Genomic DNA, 26,134 nt, shown 5'->3' with positions numbered 1-26,134 from the left:
AAAATTTAGAATTTCATCATTTTAGCAAGTCCTATAGTCAGGGAAATCACATTTTCCCTGCTTAGCAGTGTGAGCCTTCTCTTGTACTACTTATTCTATATTCTATCTGTGTTTGTGTTCACTTACACATAATATAAAAAATATATATTCCAGGTCCATGCCTTTGTATTTATCATTAGTGAAATTTACCTACTATATTCATTGACTTTGAACATCATTTCACTTTAGTGCCTTTTAATTTTATGTTCTGAACAAATGTGAGCTTCATGGTTTCCTCAGCAAAGATCACAGGTCATTTCAAACACCCATTGAAGCTCTTCTGAACATTTTTGGGGAAATGTTTATTTACTACTTTTAATTTCAACTAGAAAACCAAATGGATGAAATTTGCACAAGGACATCTGCCTCACATAGAATATATATGATGATTTTTCTCTTAGTAAAGATCTTTATGAAATATGCTTGCATCATGTGGCATGAATGCTGCCATCTTGCCTACTGCTTTTCATATTGCTGTCACTATGGAAACATTCTGTTTTTAAAGTATACTCTGCTTGAATGACATATGTTTAGAGCTATAAGAAGTAAGGTAGCAATTTACATAGCTGGCTGTTTCCAGTTCTTTAATTGTTGTAATGTGTTGCAGTAGTCTGTAGTGGAGGGGTAAAGGAGAGTAGTAGGCTAGCTAGATAAGCATAGAAATCTGAATTTTTTGTAAGTAGGTGAAAGTGTTTTGTATCCTCTTTGAATTAGGGATATATATAAACGCATGCAATAAATGGGCAGGGAAGAGAAGAACAGGGATATAAACTATGAATAGTGCAAGTACATTGACTAGGATATTGTTCAGAGTGTATGCCAATAAAGGTACTGAAACTGATATTGTTCAGGGTGATTAAACTTCACAGTATCATTGAGGGAAAAACATCTGGCACCTATGAGTTTTAATGGTGCTGTATGTTAAATATTGTCTGTATTTGATTCCTTGGCAGGTAGGGTTAAAAACCCGGAATGGAATAGAAACGAAATTCCACATAGCTGTGGCGAGCTCTGTAGAAAGAAAAGATCTGCTCAAGACTGCCCTCATTTATGTAACATGTAAGGATGTGTAATAAAGTAGATGACATGCTGAACTATTGAAAAATAAGGAACTTGAGGGCATAATCCTATCCAATTTTTCAGCACTGATGCAGGTGTGCCAACGGGGCACATACTGCATCCTGCAGTGAGCGGCCAGTCACAGACACCTCCTCAAGGTAAAGGAACATTTGTTCCCTTACCTTGGGGCTGAATTGTGGCTGTATTGGCTCTGGAAAGTTGGATTGGAATTGGCCCTAAGTGTTATAACATTGATTGTTGGTCTATTTATCTCTAGGCATCTCTTTACAATTTTGACAGAAAACAGCAGAACTCTCTTTGACCTGGTGCAGACAGCGAAGGTGGGGGGACCTTAATTTTGTTGTAGAGTTGAGCACCAGGTACAAGGTCACAGCGCCTTCCTATTGGAATATGAATTTCTTCTGAGAGCTTTAGCATGGCTAAGGCTACTCTCCTAAAGAGCTTGCTAGGAAGTAAGTCTCACTGGATATGGGGACGACGACTTCTGAGTAAACATGTTGGAGGATTTCTCTGCTAATGTTATGGAAACACCAACATTAACCGTGGTTAAGGCTGGCTATGAAATACCAGATAATTACAAAATAAGGAACCGTGAAGGAGTATGTAGTTCTGCTTCCAAACTATTAACCATAGTTAAAGTGTTTATGTGTGCTTCACCACTTCTCTGGTTTTGTTCAGCATGGCAGAATGGAAGGGGGGATGCAAGTAGTCATATTGCATATGGCATCTTAGGAATCTGTGCTTTCATTTGGAAGGAAAAAGTCCCTGCCATTATGAAAAGGTCCCTGCAGTGAAAATGCATATATTGTGTGGAAAAAGCTGTAGACTGAAAGGTAAACTGTCCAGTGATTAGGCAAAGCAATTTTAGTGCCCTGTGAAATTTTTGGTTTCTCCCTAACTACTGTTATGGTCTTGTCTTGTTGGCCTTTCCATGCACTTTAACACTCTGCAACTGGAGTTGTACCAGAAAATAATAATAATAAAAATAATAATAATAATAATAATTCATTGAACACCTGAATCTTAGCAGCAGAATTTATTCCAAAAAAATTTACATACATGCATATTCAGCTGATAGCTTTTTCATATTTGTATGAAATATGGCAAGTTCAGACCCTGGCCTGATTCACATGTCGCATAGAACCATAGTTTAATCCTGGTTGCAGCTTGCAGCATAAAAATGTTAAACTGGTTAACAATTTTAAAAAATGAGCCAGTGCACTAGCTATAACCAGGAAAGCCACATTTCAGAAGATACATACCCTCTGAAACTGCAGGAAAGTGAGAGCCAGGTGCACTTCTCATGGAAGGGACTATTGTGGAGAAGGTTCTTCTGTCCCCACAAGTCACTCCTAAGAGGGCAGAGAAACGTGCAGGAAAGCCTCCAAAGGTTTTTGGAGCACTGGCAGCTTCATATGGGAGGAGGCTGTGCATCTGTTTTACCAGCAATAACTTTTTCACAAAACAAAAAGGGGGATAGAACTGAATTAGCTTACACGCACTTAGTCTAGATCAGTGTTTCTTAAATTTCAAGTGGGTCCCCATTCACTTCAATATTTTATTTTTAATATATTAGACTTGATGCTACCATGGGATGTAATTGCATTTGGGAAAATGTTACACATCTGTACTTTCAACAGGCTACTAGGTATATGCTTTTAACAATGATAGTCAATGGGACTGACTCCTGAGTGAGGATAGGATTGCAACTCAGGATTCTTAAAAATTTTCCTGCTTGTGATGTCACTTCTGGTCACAACATCACTTCTGTTGCATCCTGACAGATTCTCTTTCTAAAAAGTGGGTCCTGGTGCTAAACGTTTGAGAACCACTGGTCTAGATGGAAAATTCTACAGCTAACAGTTGCATGCAGTCGAGTTGTGAGGAAAGTGATCAGAAGGAAATGGAAGAGAGAAATTCCTTAGAAGGGGCAGAGCAAAGAGTGGGAAAACATGGGGGGAGGGGAGAAGGGACTTCTTAGGGACTGCCCAGCCCACAGGTGTACACGGTTGATCCCTGTTGCATATATGCAACGCTGGATCAAACGTGTACACTTGTGGGCTTGGCAGATATGGGTTAAGGAGAGTAGATGGGTTTCCCATAGGATCCCGGCAGATGGAAGGGTGGGTTTTTGTGGTGTAAAGAAAAAGAGGTGAGAAGGAAAATTGGGGAAGCTAATAGAAGAGAAAGACTTTGGTGGTTCAGGCTGCTGGGAATTCCTACACGCAAGGGCCATGCTTCCTAGAAGCAGGCCATGAATGCACTTCAAGTTACAGTGGCAAAGGGCTCACCAAGAAATTAAATATAACACTGTATTAGAATTTTAAAAGACAGTGTTCCAAATAGGAAGTACATAATATTCCAAAAGAATACATACGTGTTCACAAAATGTGTAATTAATCCCTCTCAGAAAATTCACTAAATATTATTCTCCAGTTACAGACTCCAGTCTAATACTAGAATATGTCAATAAACTAAAAAACACATTGACACTAATAATAGAGGTCCAATAAAATCTGATTTCAGATTAACATCTCCAATGTTTATATATTCTAATCTTATTCAGGTTTTTATTTCTAATCATGGCAACTTCTGACTTGTTTGAAACCATGAAGTTCAAACACAACAGATCCTGACAGGATATGAAACAGGGTTTAATCACTTGTTCACATTCATGATCAGAAATAGAAATGTCTCCCCTTGCATGTCAGCACAAGTCTTGGGAGATTTGTAAGGAATGAGGATTAAACTATGATTCTGATTGATGTCTGAACTGGGTTGCTGTTGGATATCAGATGTATTTGAAGGTGAGACTTTTGTTTCACGTCAAGAACACTGTATCGTTTAATATCTAAATCTTGTTGCATATATTAAAATTCTAATGTACATTAATTTTAGTGCGTAAGCTATCTGGGTCAGGTCCATTGCTACTAGCTTTTGTGAATAAGATTGAAATGGAAATATTGTAAAACTTAAATGCTTTTATCTTTAAGTCTCTGTCATCCAGGACCTTGCCCATCATGCCCTGCTTTTATGACCAGGAAATGTGAATGTGGAAGGACAAGGTGAGCTCATTTTTAGATACTTGAATTTAACCAGAGAAAGGCTTAAATTATTCAGAAGCAATTTCTATAATATCCTTGCAGAATTCAAAAAACTTACTGATTTTTCAAATGGATCATGGTCTGTATTTTTAGAAAACAGACGCTTTCTAATGATAAGGGTTCATTAGATGGCACTATACCAGGGGTGCCCAAACCCTGGCCCTAGGGCCACTCGTGGCCCTCAAGGACTCCCAGTCTGGCCCACGGGGAGCCCCCAGTCTCCAATGAACCTCTGGCCCTCCAGAGACTTGCTGGAGCCCGCGCCCAATGCAACTGCTCTCAGCGTGATGGCCAACCTCTTGAGTGAGCTGTGGGACGAGGGCTCCCTCCACTGCTTGCTGTTTCACGTTTGTGATGCAGCAGTGGCAGCAAAGGAAAGGCTGGCCTTGCTTTGTGCAAGGCCTTTTATAGGACTTGAGCTATTGCAAGACCTTCATACATTCATATAAGTTCCTTCTCTAATATATTCATTTATGTAAATTTATTCAAATTTGAAATGTAAATTCTTTTTTCCCGGCCCCCGACACAGTGTCAGAGGGATGATATGGCCCTCCTGCCAAAAAGTTTGGACACCCCTGCTCTATACCATCCTCATGCAGATGTGCAATACATACCATAGATTCTCACCTATAGATTGAGAAATTTCTGCCAATAAATCAAGCTTAAATAATCACTTAGCCTTATCTCTGAGGTTGTTCAGGGGTCAGGGCTTTTCAAGCAACTTGCATGGCAGCAGAGAAGCAATGCAGAGATAATTAGAGGGCTGTTAATCTCCATGGTAACTTTCCTGGCAAGCTTCAATGAAAGTTAACCTTTTATTCTCCTTCTGAGGAAAGGACTCATGGCTTCCATTGAAATCAAGCAGGCCTCATTTTCTTTAGCAGACCCTGCTGCAGCCTCCTTCCATTTTGCAAATGATTGGCAGAGGTCTGTTTCCTCATTTCCATTTGAAACAGTGCCAGACTACAATTCAGTGCGTCATTACTTAAGTACACCAGTAACACTCATGGAAAGCAGTGGGTCTATTTCTGAGTAAGTAGGGTTGCCACTGTGTGCAGCTGCAGTTGCTCATAGTCATTCCTTGTCGTTTGTGCTGTGAATTGAATTGCACACTCCCAGTTATGTGTTATAAGTTGTATGTTATATGTAGAGCCTCTGGCTTAAAACACCAGGCACCTTAAATAAGGTTTTGATTAATGGTTCTCTTGCAGTGGTTCCCAACCTTTTTTCACTTGCATACCCCTTGGCAGCCCATTTCCATAAATTGTACTCATATTAGCTAAATGTTTGTAATTAATAATATAAGCCCTCATCTTCTCTATATGAAAACCCATACTTCATGTATTCATCACAGTATTTTCTCTTTTTATCTGTTTGAAAAACTGAAAACTATGCCTTTTCATTGTTTTGCGCCAGAAGTGTCTTGAGAAATTCTGAATTATTGATCACTTTCCATATTAAGTTTCAGCTTTTTATTTTCAATCACTGATTCATAGATAACCAAAACCTAGCCATTGGTGGGGCTTTCACAGCCAGTGAGCTACCTCCCTTTCTGCCTTGCTGGCACTGCAAAGCATTCTGGAGCACTACCTGCTTTTTTCTGCCATTATTCAATTCTTTTTCAAGTACCCATAAAGGTCGTGTTGAGTGCCCCTGGGGGTACATGTACCCCAAGTTGGGAACTACTATTCTACTGGTATGCTGTTTACGGTGCACTTACTCTTATAGTGTTTACAAAAAGGTTATGAAGATCAGAATTAGAAAGTTAGAGAATAAAAATGTATCTTATGATCTTTTACTATATTTTACTAAATTAGAGACTGTACAGGTCTTAGATAACAATTACTGGTAGGTTGTTTTTCAGATTCTGGTCTTGGGTAAAATCAGACAAAACTATAGGCAGACACCCCCCTAAGTTTACCCCCCCCCCCACTTATCCGAGGGTCATAGAGAATTCCATGATTTTTTGCTCGAAACCTGCCCTCGACTTATCTGTGAGACTGACTTATAGGCGAGTGTCTGTTATGTGTGTTCTGAGCAGGCGAATGCTATTTGTAGTGGAGAGCAGCAGATTGTAGATAAGAGCTGAGAATTGCTGTTGGGATAAAGGAATGACGCACAATAACTGCCTATGCCAGGGGTTCTTAGGGTGTCATGGCATGCTCACAGGGGTGTGTGGGATGTCCCTGGTTGCATCTCCTACCTGTCCCAGGAGTCACCATCTTGGATCTCATGAAATCTTGCCAAGTTAAGGTTTGCTCCCAGTTTTCTTCAAATCATGATTTCACGTCCTGGTTGGTGACCAATCTTTAGATAGCCTGATGTAACTGGTTCCATGATATCAGGCTTATAACCTCCTTTTGGAGACTGTCATGAATCTCTTTGTTGTAGGCACAGAAATACTGCTTTCAAAAACGCCGCATTAACTCTTGTTATTTGCTTAAATGCCATTTGGTGTACTTCACAAGATGACAAATGGAAACCAAATAGAAAATGATTTTATTCCAAGTGTTTTCTCTTGGGTAGCATATGTCCAGTTGTGTTAGCAGATGAAGGCTTATTTCCAGACATAAAAAACTCAGACTAATTGTAACTCATTTGTATTTGAGAAGAGGTGGATGGGTTTTTTCCCCAAACAAATTAACTGCTATTTTTGAAGTTACATTATTGTATCACCTGCTGTGGAATACTACAACTGTGTAATTGTAAAGAATGGCTTTTAAATTTTCAAATGGTGGAAAAGTATGTGTTTTGAACACACATTAATGCTATGGTGCTAGAAGCATTTTTCCTGTTTAAGTAAAGATCCCTGTAGTTTGCACTATTATGAAATTATACTCCCTTTAATTTAGCAGCACCCTCTAAGGAGGATATATAAAAATCCTTAAGAGAGAATGTCTTGCCTGCTAATGTTAAACAGCCCTTTGCTAAATATATGCAAAACACTTGAGGGGAGTGTGGGTGATGGGCTAAATGATGAATGGAATTTCTAATCTGGTCAAGGGTCGCTAATTCTCTCTCTTTCTCTGTGGTTGTATGTTTTTTATTGTTATAGTCATTCAGTTCGCTGTGGACATTCTGCTGCAATTCAGTGTACTAATATATGTGGGAATATTTTGAATTGTGGTAAGCATAACTGTACCCAAATATGCCATTCTGGAAAATGTCAGCCATGTGAATTGACTATAAAACAAGGTGAGTAAGAGTTATATGGAGGCTCTTTTTAAAAGTCTTTTGTCAAAAATTAAATACCAAATACAATAATAATTTACAGCAGGGGTGTCCAAACGTTTTGGCAGGAGGGCCACATCATCTCTCTGACACTGTGTTGGGGGCCGGAAAAAAAAGAAGAATTAATTTACATTTCAAATTTGAATAAATTTACATAAATGAATGTATTAGAGGTGGAATTTGTGTGAATAAATAAAGGTCTTGCAATAACTCAAGGTCTTGTAAAAGGCCTTGCACAAAGCAAGGTTAGCCTTTCCTTTGCTGCTGCTGCTGCATCACAGATGTGAAACAGCAAGCAGTGGAGGGAGCCCTCATCCCGTAGCTCACACAAGAGGTTGAACAGTTGACCGTTACGGTGAGAGCAATTGTGTCTGGCCGGCGCAGGCTCCAGCAAGTCTCTGGAGGGCCAAAGACTCATTGGAGACTGGGGGCTCCTGCAGGTTGGATTGGGAGTCCTCGAGGGCTGCAGGTGGCCCCAGGGCCAGGGTTTGGGCACCCCTGGTTTACAGGAACCGCTGATTAGTTAAAGTCTTTTTAGAATTATGTTCTTACAGCAGGACTTTGAGCCCTGATTTGCAGGAATTTGAGGTTTAGAGACTCTCCTGCATCCTTGTTGCCCATTGACTATTGTAAGTAAGGTGGAATGGAACAAATGTAGCAGCATCCAATCTCAAGATTCCATTCCTGCATTGTAAGAGTAGAAAATATCTGGTGGGTAGGGGAGAGCAAATGTCAGCTGATGATGGACTAACCATCAGCTTTTCTCTGATCTCATTTTTGGCAGTGACAAAATTCTAGCCACTATTAAGGCTGCCCAGAAAGAAGTGTCACCTGACCACTTAATTTGGAATCTTGTTTCTCATACACTTGCCCCTTAGTGCATATTGGTTCTGTATTGAAGTTGAAACATGTGTAGGTCAAAACAACCAACTCTTGCAGACTCTTTCTATCTGTGACATCTGTAACTTGGGGAGCCAGTAGCTGCTTTCTGCAATAACTACATACAGCTAAATTCCAAGCTTTTTGTACAGCCCTACAGTGTAATTCTGTCTATTCACAAGCAAATTCCACTGTGTTTGGTGGGGCTTACTTCCAGAAAAGTGTGTTATAGTAAGGCAGTTCTACTATAATGCAGTTCTTTATGGTTGAAGCCAGGGATGGAGTTGCATTAATCTGTTCCTTAATCTATTCTCAAAAATTCCAGGATCTTTTTGGTGGTGTAGTCCAAAGACCACATTTTAGCAGCAACATGCATTACTGAAACAAATGTTTAAACCATTTCTGTCCAATATTGCATATATGCACCAGGGACCAAATGTGTATACCTGTGGGCTGGGCAAAAATGGATTAAGCACCATTTTGGCAACTTTTTAGTAACTTTCTGTGATGGCACTTTGTCTAACTTTATATAAATCCTTGTCATGTTTCACTGCTAAAGTAGAAAGAATTAACTGATTTAAATCTTACCTATTTGTGTGATGATCTTGGCAGGAACAGGACTTGAAGGTTCTTAAAAACCTAGATTCAGTGAAAGCCAATCTACAATCTATACAAAGAATATGTATGGCCAGGTCAATTCTTTGTAATTTACTGTACAAATGCAGATTGGTTAACTACTTTTGAAATGTAAAGCTATGATATGGTTAATCTTAATTTCTGTTCATATAACTATTGCCTTTCAAGAAGATATTCCTTCACTTATGCCTTCTTCCTCTTCTTTACAATAATCTTTTCTGTTTCTTCTTCTGCATGCTATTTTGTACATAGTGTGTTACTGTGGGAGAACCACTCGAGAAGCATTCTGTGGAGCATGTGAAGAACACTTCTCATGCCTTAGGACTTGTGACAAGTAAGGTCTAATTTCTTTTAGAATGTGATCTTGATCCTGTCAACACTCATGGACTAATATAGCCTTACATGGGAAAAACCATGTTTCTCATTTCAGAAAATTATCCTGCGGAATGCACAACTGTGCACAAGTGTGTCACCCCCAGTCATGCCAACCCTGTCCTCGTCTTCCACAAATAGTGCACTGCTGTCCCTGTGGTCAGACGCCGCTTAGTAAATTATTGGAACTGGGCTGTCCAGAACGTAAACTCTGCATGGATCCCATCCCGTCATGTGGAAGAACGTGTGGCAAACCTCTACCTTGCAGTAGCTATGGTAATTAAAGATGGTAATTGCTTGCTTACATATTTAACATGCCTTTAGGTTACATTTTGCAATTTTCAAAAATAAATGTATTTTAAAAGAAAAATTACTTTGAATGAAAATGCATTTACTTCCATGGTAGCAAGTCGAATTTAGACATAAGAACTTTCATAGTTGGAGAGGAAAATGGAAAAGAGGTGGACCTCCCCAGGCCCCTACTAGATATTTGTACATCCTTCTTTCTTCTGGTCACCAGAAAGGAATATTGTAAGCAGTGGGTCAAGCATAATTTTTTCAAGCTGGTTAATTCAGATCAAGAACTCATTAAACAGAGCATTGTCCTGTTGCAATGCAGAAAGCAAGTGTGAAGTGCTAGTTAGAGTATTGGATCTAGGCTAGATAGAACTGAATTTAAATCTTTGTTCCATGATGAAGCTTGTTGGGTGACTAGACTAGTCACTTTCACTCAGGATTATTGTGGGAAGTAAAACAAATAATCCTATTGAACACTTCTTTGAGGAAGCTATAAATGTGATAAAGAAATGAACTACTTGTTTTTGAAAAGCACTTATAAATCCTCAACTGGAATTACTTGGAGACCACACTAACTCCTGTGAGTTATATGCTACCCAATACTATACATGAGAAATAGTGAAAGGGTGTATTTGAAAGTAATGTCCTGTACAGGGTGCTAGCACCAGGTTGCTGGGTGTCCTGGGTCAAAGCTTGCACTGGGCTTCAACTGCAACAACCACTTGCCCCTTTATGGTGCAGTGAATGGTCCTGCTGCAGCTGAAGGTTTAAGGGTAGACCTGGCCAGCAGGGTTCTCTGATGGGCATAGGCCTTTGGCTAGCACGAAGCCTGGCCAACCTGCCTGTATATTTAGGAGCATCCTTATCTCTAAAACCTGAAATCCATGATTTATGTTTGTCAGTAAATGTATAGTTGCAGTATATTAAAGCATCAGTTAAAAACACTCTTCTAATTATGCATAGATGCTGTTCATGTATGTGAAAACCTCTGCCATGAAGGAGAATGTGGGCAATGTTCTCGCACATCAAAGGTTTACTGCAGATGTGCCTTAAAAACAAAGGTAATTCGTGGAAATATAAGGAGCAGAATACATTGTAAAAAACATTATCTGCTGCTTGGTAGGAGCTTCCGTGATAAATTCTTATCATCTCCTCTGCTCTTCATCTGTATCTGCACCATGGCTGAAAGTAAATGGTTGGATGTTGAGTCCTGTGGCACATTTAAAGACTAACCAATATATATATTAACTCTGCTTTTTATGTATGTGGTCATCTTTTGATTTCACTTTGCAGAACGGTCTCTTTTCTTCTTTCCTGTATGGCATGCGTTCTCCAGTGTAAAAACATGTGTGCTGCTTTCATTGAATTTCCAATTACTTATTGTAGTCCTGCATACTATTTTCACAAGAGGGATGTATTTTGAGAAAAGGTCTGTTGTAATACTTAGCCACAGCCCATTTGGCATTTTCTTCCTTCAGATTTACAAATGCTTTTAGTAAAAATACTAAGGAGTTTTGTCATTCAAATTGGGCTTAAACAAATGAATTAATAATATGCCTTTAAGAGCTTCGCTCACTCTAAAACTAGGTGATCTTTCAATGTGAGCTCCCAGTTTTGTTTTTAAAGTTAAATATCTTGAAGCCTGGTACCTTTTGGGCATCTAATCAGTGATTGATTTTGCTTACTAGGATGACTCCAGTTCTTGCTCATAAACTAATTTTCATATTAATATATAGGAATTATCAACTTGTGTTGGAGAATCCTGCAGGAATACTTCCTGTATTTTTTCAAACAGAGATTTTGCAGCTGCTAATGAACCTGCATAGAGGACACTTAAAGCAATAAAAACAACAACAACCAAGACCTCCTGACCCCTGGGGCTGAGAAGCCTATGGTGCGGCTTGTTTCTGATATATTTGATGCTTTACCTGGAAAAAGTTGCTGTCTCTATGAACTCCTTTGAGGTCTTGTGTATTGGAATTCTCAGCTGGTATTTGCTGTAGGCTGGTATTTGCAGGTTGCTTGTCGACAGTGAAATGCATATTGTTATCTTGAACTGCTCTCCCCTTATGTTGTAACCTGACTCGTTTTATGCATTTCTGGTGTCATTCTCGCTCTCCTCGCAACCCACTGAACCTATTGATCAAATTGTTCAATTTTTAAACAAGAACTGTTGCAAAGCTGAAAATCTTGGCACAGTAAGAATTTGTAATGTACAGGACTCTTGTAGTGATTAAAATATAATATTTCAGCTACCATGCCATACCATGAAATATGGTACATTTCAGGTACCATACCATACCAATGGTATGGTAATGGTACCATACCATTACCATATGGTAATATTTCAGGTACCATACCATGTACCATACCATACCATACATTAAGCTTCCATTAATGTCTATCTAATTATACATACTTTAGCAACAACCCAGTTTTATTTTGTTTTTTAGGAAGTTCCCTGTGCCTCTCTGAAAAATCAAGGTAAATAATTTTAACCTAATCTTTCATTGTATGCTAGTATCCTTATGAGGCAGAAGCATGTATGATATCTAAATTTACTATCTTGGATACAAAGGTGCACTGTGTGAATGGAAGGATATTTCTCATAAAAGAGTGGACCCTCCCAATTCCCCCCCCCCCCCGCTACATGCTATACTCTTCTAGCACAGTGATTTTCAATCATTTTCATTCCATGAGTCACTGAGAAAGTGCTAAAATTGTTCAGACACACCATTGGATCTTTCACAGTTGACAAGGCACACCACACTGCCAGCTGGGGGCTCCCACCTCCTAATATATGTCCCTCTCCTAAACTCCTGCAGCACACTTGCAGATTTGCTACACAACAATGTGCCATGGCACAGTGGTTGAAAATCTCTGTTCTAGAGGGTATCTTAAGCATTAAGAGCAGCTTTTCAGGTGGTACAGGGGGCTGTAGTGAGAGGAGGAGGCCTGGGGGCATTTCTGCTCACAGTGCTTTGAATCCCAGGCATTGGTTGCAATCCACAGTGTCCATTCTCTACACTCTGCCAGGGCTTTCAGTTGCTGGCTGTTAAAAGGGAAGGCATCACCTTTACTTGCAAAATTTTGTGTATCATAGCCAGCACTGGGATCCCTATGTGTATAAAGAACTCTGGATCAAGGCCTCTGTGCTTGTTCTTCTTGGTTGCGAAAAAGTGTTGCAGAGGGGGGGAAATAGGTGCTACTGTGTTATGTCCAAAAGATACTGATAACATTAAGTCAGTTTCCCTTTGGTTATTTGAAAGCATAGAGTCATGATATTTTTCAAGGATTGCCCATATCTGTCTTATAATAATTTTATATCCTAGTGAGTTTCATTTATTTATTTGAAGTATTTTATATTCTACTTTTCTTATCCCTGATAGGTAACCCAAGACAGCTTACAGAATAGAAGTTAAAAAATTAATATGTATTACAATATACAGTTGGTCCACATTTTATGAGAGGGATACATTCCAAAGTTGGCATGTGAAACCAAAATAACATATAGTTGAAACTCCATCAAATGTCCTGTCTCTTTAAGAACTAAAAACACAGTTCAAGAGACACATGGGAACTGAAATGACTGAGGGAAGCAACTTCATTTTCTCATTTTAGGTTCACCTTAGAGCAGGGGTTCTCAAACTTGGAATTTGAGAACCCTGTTAAGACTTGCATGGGGAGGGGCAGCAACTCAATTGCATTAAGTAAGTTAAACTTTCTTACTTAAGTTTTCTAACTTACCTGGGGGTTACTGTGGTTCTCTGGAAGCCTGTGGACCTCCTCTGCAACTTTCTCTGCACCTCCAGATTCCTATTAAAAAGGGGAAAAACTGCTTCCTGTTTGTATTGCAAAACCGGAAGTGGGTTTTTTTTCCTTTTTACAGGATTTTGGAGATATGAGGAGTGCTGCAGAGGGGGTCACAAGCTCCCCAGACCTTCTGGAGAGCCATAGCGACCCCCAAGTAAGTTAGAAGAACACTTGTTTTCCCAGCAGTATGATTGCATTGCTGCCAATTTCTTGTCCACTCCCATTAAGGGTGAATGGTCTTTTTCCGGTTCCCTTGGTGGATTGTAATCCACCAGTTTGGGAACCACTGCCTTAGAACATAAATGGATCAAATGACAAGCAGAATCACTTGCGCTATTTAAACTGTTGTTTTTCTCTGCCTTTTGTTTTGGGAGGGGTTGTATACTTGAATTCATGCAAGTCAATTGTGTGTAAGATGCAGGCCAGCTGTAACTTTAGAACAGTAATGTTTCTATTCCATGACTGATAGCACTTTAAAAGCAAGGGTAAAAACAACCAATAGAGGAGGCAGCCAGTTATAGCTTAAAACAACCTGGGGGAAGGCTATAAAATCTAAAACACAGAGATGTAATTCAAAGCTAATGGGAATAAATACAGTGGGTCCTTCTTATCCACGGAATCAACTACTGTGGGGTAACAGGTAGGAGACGTGACCAGGGACATCCCTGGGAGTGTGCTGCAAAGCCTTAAGGCATCCTGAGACACACTTTGGGAATCCCTGGGTTATCTTCTCCAGGTGTATGATTTGAAATGCAAAACCTATGTAAACTGCTTTGTGAACTATTGCTGTTGAAAAGTGGTTTATATATATTCTTAATAATAAGGATGGGATTTGGGGCTTAACTTGAGTTTCAAGAAAAGTGGCGTCCAGAGTTTATATTATTCATTTGGGGATATATATCTAGCCCATCCCCTTAGGTCAGTGGTGTCTAAACTGCAGACTGCTATGTAATGAAAAGCCTTCACTGTCATGTATGGCGCTTACCATTCTGTGCTGCTGCCTGTTGTCTTTTGCTACCCATTGATTTTGGGGCAGAAGTGGCTGCCTCGTGCGACTTTCTGATGAGATCAGCTAGAGTAGCACAGAATGGTACGCATTGCGCACAATGGTGAAGGCTTTCTCCAGGCGCTGGATCTGGCCCATAGGCCTGGGTTTGGCACCTGCTATTTTAGGTTATCTGGCAGGTTATCCTGCTGCCTTAGGTTATCTGGCAGGACCCTACTAAGAGTTCTGCTGCCATCTGAAGTAAAAGGGATGGTATCGGGAAACAGGGCCTTCTCTGTTGTTGCACTGTACCTTTGGAACATGCTTCCAGAGGATCTTCAATCCTCTTCTGTGAAGTAGTTCCCGTGAAAGTTTTTTCAAAATTTACAGTGGTTTTGTATGAATTTGGGATGCTGATTCCAAATATGGCATCGGTTTTGCCCTATCTTGTCTAATTTTGGAGATATGGCATAGCCTCATTAGTGAATGGTTCAAGCAACTTCCTTGTGTGGTAGTCTACACCATGGCTTCTTCACAAGGAAGCTGCTTGAACCATTCATTAATGAAGCTAGGCCATATCTCCATAACTAGATAAGATAGGGCAAACTGATGCCAATTTTGGAATGAGTGCCCCAGATATACCCAGGAATGGGTCTTAAGACAGCAAAATGTGTGTTTCATATGTATTTTGGTATTGCTGTGAGCTGCCTTGGGTGCTCTTTGGGGGAAAGGTGGGATATAAATCAGCATAAATATATCAATTTATAAATATGGATCTATAGTACAAGAGTCCTTGAAGCGCTGACAGGTTGGCAGTATTGCTTATGGGCACACAAGATTGACTTGAGTGGTGCTTCCTGACATCATTTATATTGTCCATGATTACGATACAAGGGCATAATACAAGAGAAAATGAAATTGAAATAATGAAAAAAACTGTTGCCATACTTGCCACAAAATGTGCATAGGATTGTATCCAAGGTCATTTAACTACTTCTTTTTTTTGTAGCTAAAGCTGCGTTTTTGTGTGACAAACGATGCAACAAGAAACTGTCATGTGGACGACACAAGTGTAACGAAGTTTGTTGTGTGGTAAGTTTATGTATGTGGTATGAGGAATTTATTGGTGCGTAATGAATTTATTTCTTTCAATTGTTTGGATTTTTTATTAGCATTAGAAAATCTGGCCAATAGCTTCTGTGAATTGTTTGCTTCTATTCTTCCCCTGAGGTTTACCTACCATTCAACTTTTTTGTTTGAAAAATGAAATAGAGTGGACCTGCATTTTACGTGACTGACTCACAGTAATTCAATTATATGAACTTGACCTCCTGAAAAAAAGATAGAGAAAAACAATAGTTTAAATCTGCTAAAGATTGAACCTGAAATTAGAGAATGAAGCTGCTGTGTCGTTGGTCTCTGTGTTTCTTGCACTGTACATTTAGTTCTTAAAGAGACTGTATGTATTTGTCTTTAACCCATTTTTGCCCGACCCACAGGTGTACACATTGTCTCTGTTGCGGAAACGGCGATTTTGGTGTAACACCCCATCGTAGCTCTTGCGTAAGATGCAGGCTGACTGTATTATGTGGTTTATACTATTGGTTTTGATTTGTTAACCACCTTGAAGTGCCTGTTTTGCAACACAAATTGCAGGATATAAATGTATTAATTAAAATAGTACTAAGAAGATCACCCTAGTTTTAGACAAGAGGTCTGTCAGGGAGACATTTTAGTGACTCTGTTCCTTAGCAGTTAAGAGTGGGTTGGCATAAGACTTTGCTAAATATCAAATTTCACGGATTACCAAATGTGCAAGTAAACATTGTTTGTCACTCTAATCATAAAACAGATGTCCTTATTGAGCCTTTGGAGGTCTAGAATACACGTACGAAAACCTGTTGTGTGCTTGGCATTAGTGCTATAATTTTGGAACACTCATATTGGCAGGAAGACTTTGTAGTTGATATAAAAGGGGTTGTTGAGACTTTTTATTATATTTAAGGTTATCTTGTGTGATTTAGGTACCATCTGTCAACCCAGTCTTGACTAGTGATTTCCTACTGCATTAATGTTGATAGAACGTTCCTTTCACTGTTAGTATTGTAGAAAACCAAATCTTTCTATATATCTTTGATCAGGAGTGATTTGATATTTTTGTCATTTGTAGTTGCTCATCACTTGACTTTTTTGGCAGGATAAGGAACACAAATGCTCTCTTATCTGTGGACGCAAACTCAATTGTGATATCCACAGATGTGAAGAACCTTGTCACCGTGGCAACTGTCAGAAGTGTTGGCAGACAAGTGAGTACCTATCAGGATTGTATGTCCTCCAAGTGTCAATGTTAACATTGCAGGGCATAATTCAGCAAAGGTTAGCTGCAGCAAAGTCCTATGGCATTTGCTTTCCTTTCACCTAGTTGGGACTAGCTTATGTTAAATAAGTGCTTGTTGTCTATAGACATAGTTATCTGTAGACCGGTCTGTTGGGTTTTTCAGATAATAGGTCTACAAGTTTTTTCCTACCTTACATAAAATTTATTTTATTTCAATTTAGAGTCTTCTGACCTCCCCCATTATACATGCACTTATTTTTAAAATCCTGCACACAATTATGCATATGCACTGAAGATTGTGTGTGTACAGAACCTTAAACTCCAACGTATTGATGTCACTCCTGATGTGTGTGGATTTCCTTACTCATAGCTATGATGAGAGCAACTCCATACATATGATGTATGCAGAGCTGATCCTGATCATGCAGTGACTAGTCTGATTTTATTCATTTCAGGTTTTGAGGAATTGACTTGTTATTGTGGTGAATCAGTGATTTACCCTCCAATACCTTGTGGTACTCGACCACCAGAATGTAAAAAATCATGTACCAGACCTCATGAATGTGATCATCCAGGTAAGACCTAGATAAAAACTGTGTTGTATGTTTTGCTTTTTTAAATTGTCAAACAATTTCTGCTAAAATCTGAGGATATATTTGAATTTGTTTTAATGAAGATATGCCATCTTGAAGCCTTTCTTTATATTACTAAAAGACATTTTTAAATGTTCTCTTGTGTAGTGTATCATTCCTGTCACAGTGAAGAGAAGTGTCCACCATGTACATACCTCGTTCAGAAATGGTGTATGGGAAGGCATGAAGTAAGTGTGTGGGTTCAACCATTGTTCCATAAAGCTATCTTGTTTCTAAGGTTCACACTATTTTTTAAAAAACTGAAAATGTATTTCTGCAATGAACTGCTGAACTGGGGTGGTTTATCACCTTGTAGGAGATACATTTTATAACTGAGAATGAAGGGAATTAGGAGGAAGGATACATTTCAGTTCAAAGTTAAGGGTCATAAACTTGTTGTGATTAGTTTCACTCATGTAAATCTATGGCGGGGGTATCCCAACTTTTTGGCACAAGAGCCACATCTTCTCTCTGACACTGTGTTGGGGACCAGGAAAAAAATTTACATTTCAAATTTGAATAAATTTACATAAATGACTATATTTGAGATGGAACTTATATGAGTGAATGAAGGTCTTACAATAGCTAAGGCCTATAAAAGGTGAAGGAAAGGCCAACCTTGCAGTGAAAGAAAGGCTGGCCTTGCTTTTCCTTCACTGCCACTGCTGCATCACTGATGTGAAACAGCAAGCAGAGGAGGGAGCCCTTGACCCACAGCTCACATGAGAGGTGGAACATTCGCCCTCACATTGAGAGCAATGGCGTCAGGCCAGCATGGACTCCAGCAAGTCTCCGGAGGACCAGAGGCTCATTGGAGACTGGGGGCTCCCTGCGGGCCTGATTAGGAGCCCCTAAGGGCTGTAAATGGCCCCTAGGCTGGGGTTTGGGCACCCCAATCTATGGTATTGTGAAGGGAGATAATAATCAGACTTAGTGAAGATAGTTTCATTTTTGACTGCAGTCCAGTAGGTGACCAGTAGGCGATTACTTTTATTAGTTTAGATCAAGGTCTCCAAACCCCAGCCCGGGGGCTAGATGCAACCTGTAGAGTGCCTCTGTCCGGCCCGCGGCCAGCCTCTGGTCCCCTGAGAGCCTCTGGCCCAGTTGACCAAACACAATCAGAGTTGTGCTTGTTGGGTGGGGCAATGGGGGTCCATTTAAGTGTTTGTGCTTTATTTCTTGGGCTGTGTTGGTGTTTGGAGAAATCCTGGACATCTGAGCCCATTTATTCATTCATTTCAGTCATTCATCTAAGTTTCATCTCTAATATATTTATTTAAATTTTACATTTAATTTTTTTCCCCGGCCCTCAACACCGTGCCAGATATTTGATGCAGCCCTTCGGCCGAAAAGTTTAGGGACCCCTGGTTTAGATACAGCCATCCATGTTCATGACTCTTTATTATAGAGTTTAAAAAAAAACAGGTCCCTGTCTTGAAGGCTTACAATCCAAAAGAGTCACAAGAAAGTGTTGGGGCACTAGGGAAGAATGTGCTGCTATTTTATTATGTGCACTTATTAAGGGGAGAGTTCCTGTGGTTCCTGAGGGCAGAACTAGAACCAGTGAGCTGAAACTATAGGGAGACATGAGAAAAAAATTTAATAACTCTGTCCAGCACTGGAACAGCCTGCCTCATGCAGTTGTGGGCATCTCCTCCTTGGAGGTTTTCTTACAGATCGACACCTGTCAGGGATATGGGTCCCAGGGATATGTAGTCACCTGTGCTGAGAAGGGGGTTGGACTAAGTGATTTCCACAGTAAGAAACAGGCCTTTTGATTTCATGTTATAAATGTCATATATGTCGTTTTAAATATTCCAGTAATGATATTCTTAAATAACCTCTTCCAGTATTGTTCAGTATCAATTTCTTTGTGTTTTCTTCCTGACTCAGTTGCGGAACAATATTCCCTGTTACCTCACTGACATCTCCTGTGGTCTTCCCTGCGATCGAATGTTAAAATGTGGAATGCACAAATGTAAGAGGATCTGCCACAAAGGGGAATGCCTCATAGACGAAGAGTGCAGACAACCATGTACTATTCTTAGACTTCACTGTAATCATCCATGTACGTCTCCCTGTCATCCATCTTTACCTTGTCCGACAACATCTTGCAGCGCAAAGGTAGGTGGTGTAGAAATTATTTTGAAACTCTCACATGGGCGAGAAACTAAATTTGATTAGTAGCAAAATATTTATTAAAATACGGTTTTAAATTCCATAATGATGGCTTGGGATATTTTGCTGAAATGGTATGCTTCCCTTATGACCTAGTCTACAAACTATAAAAGCTGAAATATTTGTATTTTGTCGCAGGGATATATGGAGGTTCTGTGTACCTGAACTGTTCTGCTTGCTAGTGATTTGTACTGATCGCTTCTTTATTTTCTAAGGGAGGCATTAAAATATCAGCCTAAATCTTGTTTGTGTGATTGTTCTACTTGCTCCCAATATTCTTGTGGTATCGTTTTCCAGTTGACGGATTGAGAGGTGTCATACTGAAAAGCATTTATCTTTGCTTTGAGTGACTTAGGGCCCAATGCTAATCAAATTTCCAGCACTGGTGCAGCTGCAATGCAACCCTAAGGTAACAAATGTTCCCTTACCTTGAGAAGTCCTCTGTGACTGCCTCCCCACCACAGGATGCAGCGCATGCCTCAGTGGCATGGTTGCACTGGCATGGGAAAATTTGATAGGATTGGGCCCTTAGAGCCGAATCCTGAGCTCTTACCACTGACCCTCTGCCGGCGCTGAGTGTTGCAAACATGCCGTAAGTCACGTTTGCAGCTCTCAGCACCAGTACTAGCTCAGTGTTGGCCAGTACTGGGCTAACTCTGGTGGATCTCTGCCATTCCATAGCCGCCCAAACCAGTGGGTGGTATAGGTGGGGGTGTAGGGGGGAGGCGGAGAGGAGGCATTCTGGGATGGGGGAGGTGGACGGAGGGTGAGGGAGGGTCGGGATGAGCTGTGTTGGGGAGGGAGGAGCTCCCCAAGGAGCTCTGCTCCTCTGCATCCAGAGTCTCGGCCCAACACGGAGGCTCTTGATTCTACAGCAGCCTAAGAGTTGCCGCAGACTCAAGGAGCCCCATTATGGGGCTACTTGCCTTACCCGGCGGAGGGGGACAAAAGTCCCCTTCCCCCGAGGAACTGCCGGCAGGTGCCTTGTTGCATGTAGGATGCCACGGCAGCTGTTTCGATGCTGCAGCAGTCCCGAAACAATGGGCAGCTCAGGATTGCACTGTTAGACATTAATCCATATAAACCTATTTGAGAATATGTCCCATTGAGCTCACCATGGTGTACTTCTGAGTAGATATGCATAGGACTTACTCTTCTAGGAGCTTTAAATTGGGCATGATAATACAGTGCAAAATTTGGGTTTTTTGACTGTCTCTTTTATAGATATGCTCCATTTTGTCATTCCCTAGACAAGAATGGTAAACTATATATTTTATCATAGTGGATCCTAATATTTTGGGTTGCTTCTTATTATATTAGTGGTTTCCAACCAGTGGTCTATGGACCACAAATGGTTCACAAGAATTTGAAAAGTGGTCCCAGAGATCTCACCCCCCCCAAAATCTTAATTTTAATAACTGCCTCTAGAGGCATCCTCAGGAGCCATGGCAGCTGGTGCAGCCGTCACCCCTATGGCATAGTGTCACGCCAATCTTACCCTCTCTGGGTTGCGCCTGCACACCAATCACTTCCAGGGCTGCCCCACTCTTGTGTGAGCTCCAGTATGATCTTGGGTGGCCTGGAGGTGGATGGGGACTCAGTTGGTGTGCTGCAGAAGAGCCAGCTGTCAGCTGTAGGAGCTAAGAACTTTGCTGACACATTCCCTCACCAAGAGAGGCATGCTCCTGCAGCAACTGGCCAGCTCTTCTGGGCTCATTTAGCCACGTAGCCAGCCGCTGCACTGGACCTTGCAGCACTGCTTGGGGTCCACGCATGACCATCAAGGGGGGACGAGGGACCTCCCTGGGCAGTCATGGGCAGACCCCGAGCAGCATGGAAGCTGGACAAGCCCAGAAGAGCTGGCTGGCAACTGCAGGAATATGCACTCCCTCACTAGCGGCCTCTGTCCAGCGCTCAGTCTGCTCAGCCTGTGGTACATGAATATTCCAAATTTTTTTGCCTCCAAGGTCTACAGTCTCCTAAAAGTTGGAAAAGATATACAGGTTGAGACTAATTATTCACAGTGGGTTCCATTCTAAGCACTCATGTGGATAACAAAAAACGTACTATAGCAAATCAATTTAAAAAACAAAGTTCCTTTGCTCCAGTGATTGGAAAAACAGCTTTGCTGACCTTTTGACTCTAAGATAAGAGTCATTAAGAAGACAATCCATCAGCACTTCACTCAGCCCCTCCCTTCACCAATGCAAAATGATCACCTTTCTTTCACTCGGGAAGGAAGGGGTCTGCAGGCAAGAGAAGGATTGATGGATTGTCAGCCATCTGCCCTCTCTCTCTCATTAAGGAGGACTGTTCAGTTTTTAAAACTGATTTTAAAGGGATGCATTTTTCCCCTTCTCCAGGGGTCAGCACATTCCTTATCATTTGCAGGGGCCATTCGTGTTGAGTCAAATCCATGTATAAAAAATCTCTGTATAAATAGGCTGGACCTGTAGTATGATGGTTAAATTTTTTATACATTTCTATCTTTAAAAGGGCAAATTAATTAATTGCATTTTTGGCATTCCAGGCATACTTAGTTGTGGATTTCAGTCAGCATGTATTTTGGAATTTTAAATTCCTGGCATTAAGGGAAATGTTTAATTACTGTTTTTTTGTAATATAATAGGTGGAACTTCAGTGCGAATGTGGAAGACGAAAGGAGACTATGATATGTTCAGAAGCATCCAGTACTTATCAAAGGTACATTTATACTATATTTTTTTCTTGACAATCTTCCTGCAATAATTCTTTTTCTAAAGAAAAACACATGAAAGTATCTCATCCAGCTGTCAGGAGTGTACACTGCATTTTATTGTTTTACTTTAGCAGGCTGGAGATTTTTAATGGTGGTGATAGTTTTGACTTGGTTTCTTGTTAATATGGTGTTTGTTTCATAAACAAGTGCAAAAGGTAGCAATATATAAATGTTAAATAAGTTAAAAAATGTATGGCTAACAAATGTGAAATACAGTGTCTCCCAAACTGTGGGTCACCTTTAGCTTGTGACCTGACTGTTGGTGGGTTGCGAAACTGAAACTGACAAGGAAAATGTATTGAGCCCTGTGGAAAGTGACTGAACCGCTTGTGCATGTTAATTTGAGAGTAGGCAAACTTGCCTCAGTCCACTTTGAAAGGCAGGCCAAGAGGAATGCAGTAACACCAGAATGGTCCCAATCTGATTAGTGCCAAAAACATTTGAGAAGGAAGCCTCCCTTCTCCAAGCTGACAAGGAAAATGTATTGGGCCCTATGGAAACAGAAACAAAGCAGCATGAGTAGGCAAGTATGCCTCTGCTCTTATCGAAGGCCAGGGGAAAGGGGAACGTAAGACCACCAGTGTGGTCCTGATCCCCCTACCATAATAAAAAGGATAAAAACAGTGGCTTGAGTGACTGATGAAGTAAAACTTTTTTAGTCTCATAAAGCTAGTTGGGTACTATTAGAGTGTCATTTTAAAAAATGGGTCCCAATGCTAAAAAGTTTGGGAATCACTGGTTTAATATTAAGAATATATTAGTATGGTTTTGTTGGTGTGCAGTTATATTTTTCACAACTATATAGTGTATCATTTTATTTATCCCCAAACTCATCTATTCAGTACAGTGGGCCCCCCTTATCTGTGGGCTCGGCATCCGCAGATTTGAATATGCGTGTATGCTGAGGCCATTGCTGAAGAGACTCAAAGACCTCCCAGATGCAACCAGAAGTCCCAGTTGCGTCTGGGAACAGATCCCCCTCAGGTACAGAGGGACCACTGTCCAGATCTTTTTGTCCAGATCTTGTCCATTGGCAGGAGGTCTGGCTCAGTTGATAGAGCTGCCGCCTTGTATGCCTGAAGATCTGAGGCTGCCAGTTCGAAACAACTGGAAGCACCCGCCAACTGACGACACGCTGATATACTGATCAGCTGACCCTCAGTGGCAGAGAGGAGTTGCCGTCAAGTGGAGCGTGGGAGGCGAAGGGCCAGAGAGAGGCCAGACCGGAAAGGAATCCAGCTGGAAGGAGGAGTTCTATGAAAGACTAGAACTATTCAATTGTAAAAATCCCTACGGGGGTTTAGAACAGCCTGCCTATGTAAACCGCCTTGGATTAAAGTCTGAGGAGAAATCTGACCACCAAAGAAAGGCAGTATATAAATACCTGTATAAATATAAATAAATCTTTCTTTACTAACTGTGAGCAGTTAATAGCAAGAGAATGAATAAATTGAACATAAATCCAAACCCTGGTTTAGAATTTCTTTTTGTCAACTGTATGTTCTGCAAGAGAATATATTTTATGTTCTGCAAGAATTAGAAAAATTATTTTAAATTTGTAGTAATTTTAAAAACCTAATTACTTTTGCCAAATCTGGTCAGGAAAACTAGGATGTCCTTTTACTTATGTTACAGTTTGGTGTCCCAGGGTCCAATCGTATCCAACTTCCTGGCACTGATGCATCTGCACTGCAGATCCAAATAAGAGAGCAAATTTTCCTTACCTTGAGGAGGCCTCAGTGACCCCCCCCCCCCAGGATGCAGCACACACCCTGCTGGCACTGCTGCATCAATACTGGAAAGTTGGATAGTATTGGACCCTCAGACCATTAATGTCTGAACTATGGATGGTACTTTAAGTTCTTTGGATAGCTGAATTCATACCAAAGGTTGATTTAGGGCAATTATGGAAGAAATCTCTTATGGAAATCTTAGTTTATTTTCTAACGTCTTTGATGGTGGAAAATATTTCATTCAGGAAAGGCGGTGTTTTCAGAGGGTAATGTTCCCCTCATTCAGGTTGTACATACATAGTCACTGTTTTATTTGTTTGTTTGTTTGTTTGTTTGTTTGTTTGTTTGTTTGTTTGTTTGTTTGTTTGTTTGTTTATACAGGTATTTATATACCGCCTTTCTTTGGTCGTCAGATTTCTCCTCGGACTTTAATCCAAGGCGGTTACATAAGAACAGCCCCACTGGATCAGGCCATAGGCCCATCTAGTCCAGCTTCCTGTATCTCACAGTGGCCCACCAAATGCCCCATGGAGCACACGATATAACGAGACCTCATTCTGGCGCCCTCCCTTGCCTCTGGCATTCTGACATAGCCCATTTCTAAAATCAGGAGGTTGCACATGCACATCATGGCTTGTAACCCGTAATGGATTTTTCCTCCAGAAACTTGTCCAATCCCCTTTTAAAGGCGTCCAGGCCAGACGCCATCACCACATCTTGTGGCAAGGAGTTCCTCAGACCAACCACACGCTGAGTAAAGAAATATTTTCTTTTGTCTGTTCTAACTCTCCCAACACTCAATTTTAGTGGATGTCCCCTGGTTCTGGTGTTATGTGAGATTGTAAAGAGCATCTCTCTATCCACTCTGTCCATCCCCTGCATAATTTTGTATGTCTCAATCATGTCCCCCCTGTGGCGCCTTTTTTTCTAGGCTGAAGAGGCCCAAACGCCGTAGCCTTTCCTCGTAAGGAAGGTGCCCCAGCCCAGTAATCATCTTATTCGCTCTCTTTTGCACCTTTTCCATTTCCACTATGTCTTTTTTGAGATGCGGCAACCAGAACTGGACACAATACTCCAGGTGTGGCCTTACCATAGATTTGTACAACGTCATTATAATATTAGCTGTTTTGTTCTCAATACCTTTTCTAATGATCCCAAGCATAGAATTGGCCTTCTTTATTGCCGCCGCACATTGGGTCGAAACTTTCATCAACCTGTTCATCACCACCCCAAGATCTCTCTCCTGATCTGTCACAGACAGCTCAGAACCTATCACCCTATATGTGAAGTTTTGATTTTTTGCCCCAATGTGCATGACCTTAAACTTACTGACATTGAAGCGCATCTGCCATTTTGCTGCCCATTCTGGCAGTCTGGAGCTCCGCACAATCACTTCTGGTCTTCATCACTCGGAAAAGTTTGATGTCATCTGCAAACTTTGCCACCTCACTGCTCACCCCTGTCTCCAGGTCATTTATGAAGAGGTTGAGAAGCACTGGTCCCAGGACAGATCCTTGGGGCACACCGCTTTTCACTTCTCTCCATTGTGAAAATTGCCCATTGACACCCACTCTGTGATTCCTGGTCTTCAACCAGTTCTCAATCCATGAGAGGACCTGTCCTCTAATTCCCTGACTGGAGTTTTTTTAGTAGCCTTTGGTGAGGGTCTGTGTCGAACGCCTTCTGAAAGTCCAGATATATAATGTCTGTGGGTTCTCCCGCATCTACATGCCTGTTGACCTTTTCAAAGAATTCTATAAGGTTTGTGAGGCAAGACTTACCCTTACAGAAGCCATGCTGATTCTCCCTCAGCAAGGCCTGTTCGTCTATGTGTTTTGAGATCCTGTCTTTGATGAGGCATTCCACCATCTTACCCGGTATAGATGTTAGGCTGACCGGCCTATAGTTTCCCGGGTCCCCCCTCTTTCCCTTTTTAAAGATCAGCATGACATTTGCTATCCTCCAGTCTTCTGGCACCGTGGCCGTTTTGAGGGACAAGTTGCATATCTTAGTCACGAGATCAGCAACTTCATTCTTCAATTCCTTAATAACTCTTGGG

General features: G+C 40.9%; 1 protein-coding gene across 2 annotated transcripts in view; it reads left to right on the top strand.

Annotated features, from left to right (window-relative positions):
* NFX1 (nuclear transcription factor, X-box binding 1) overlaps positions 1–26,134 on the top strand; it is a 49,127-nt gene that overhangs the window by 8,004 nt on the left and 14,989 nt on the right. For both annotated transcript variants that reach the window (XM_066625231.1, XM_066625232.1), the window contains exons 5-17: positions 993–1,098; positions 4,113–4,184; positions 7,279–7,418; positions 9,222–9,303; positions 9,400–9,617; positions 10,602–10,699; positions 12,092–12,122; positions 15,446–15,528; positions 16,634–16,742; positions 17,230–17,349; positions 17,515–17,594; positions 19,300–19,530; positions 22,214–22,287. In XM_066625231.1, coding sequence (XP_066481328.1) covers positions 993–1,098; positions 4,113–4,184; positions 7,279–7,418; positions 9,222–9,303; positions 9,400–9,617; positions 10,602–10,699; positions 12,092–12,122; positions 15,446–15,528; positions 16,634–16,742; positions 17,230–17,349; positions 17,515–17,594; positions 19,300–19,530; positions 22,214–22,287 — 1,444 coding nt within the window. The remainder of the gene's footprint in view (positions 1–992; positions 1,099–4,112; positions 4,185–7,278; positions 7,419–9,221; positions 9,304–9,399; positions 9,618–10,601; positions 10,700–12,091; positions 12,123–15,445; positions 15,529–16,633; positions 16,743–17,229; positions 17,350–17,514; positions 17,595–19,299; positions 19,531–22,213; positions 22,288–26,134) is intronic.

The sequence above is a fragment of the Tiliqua scincoides genome, chromosome 4 (genome assembly GCF_035046505.1).
Source record: "Tiliqua scincoides isolate rTilSci1 chromosome 4, rTilSci1.hap2, whole genome shotgun sequence".
Taxonomy (NCBI): domain Eukaryota; kingdom Metazoa; phylum Chordata; class Lepidosauria; order Squamata; family Scincidae; genus Tiliqua; species Tiliqua scincoides.
This window is presented reverse-complemented; position numbering and strand designations above follow the sequence as displayed.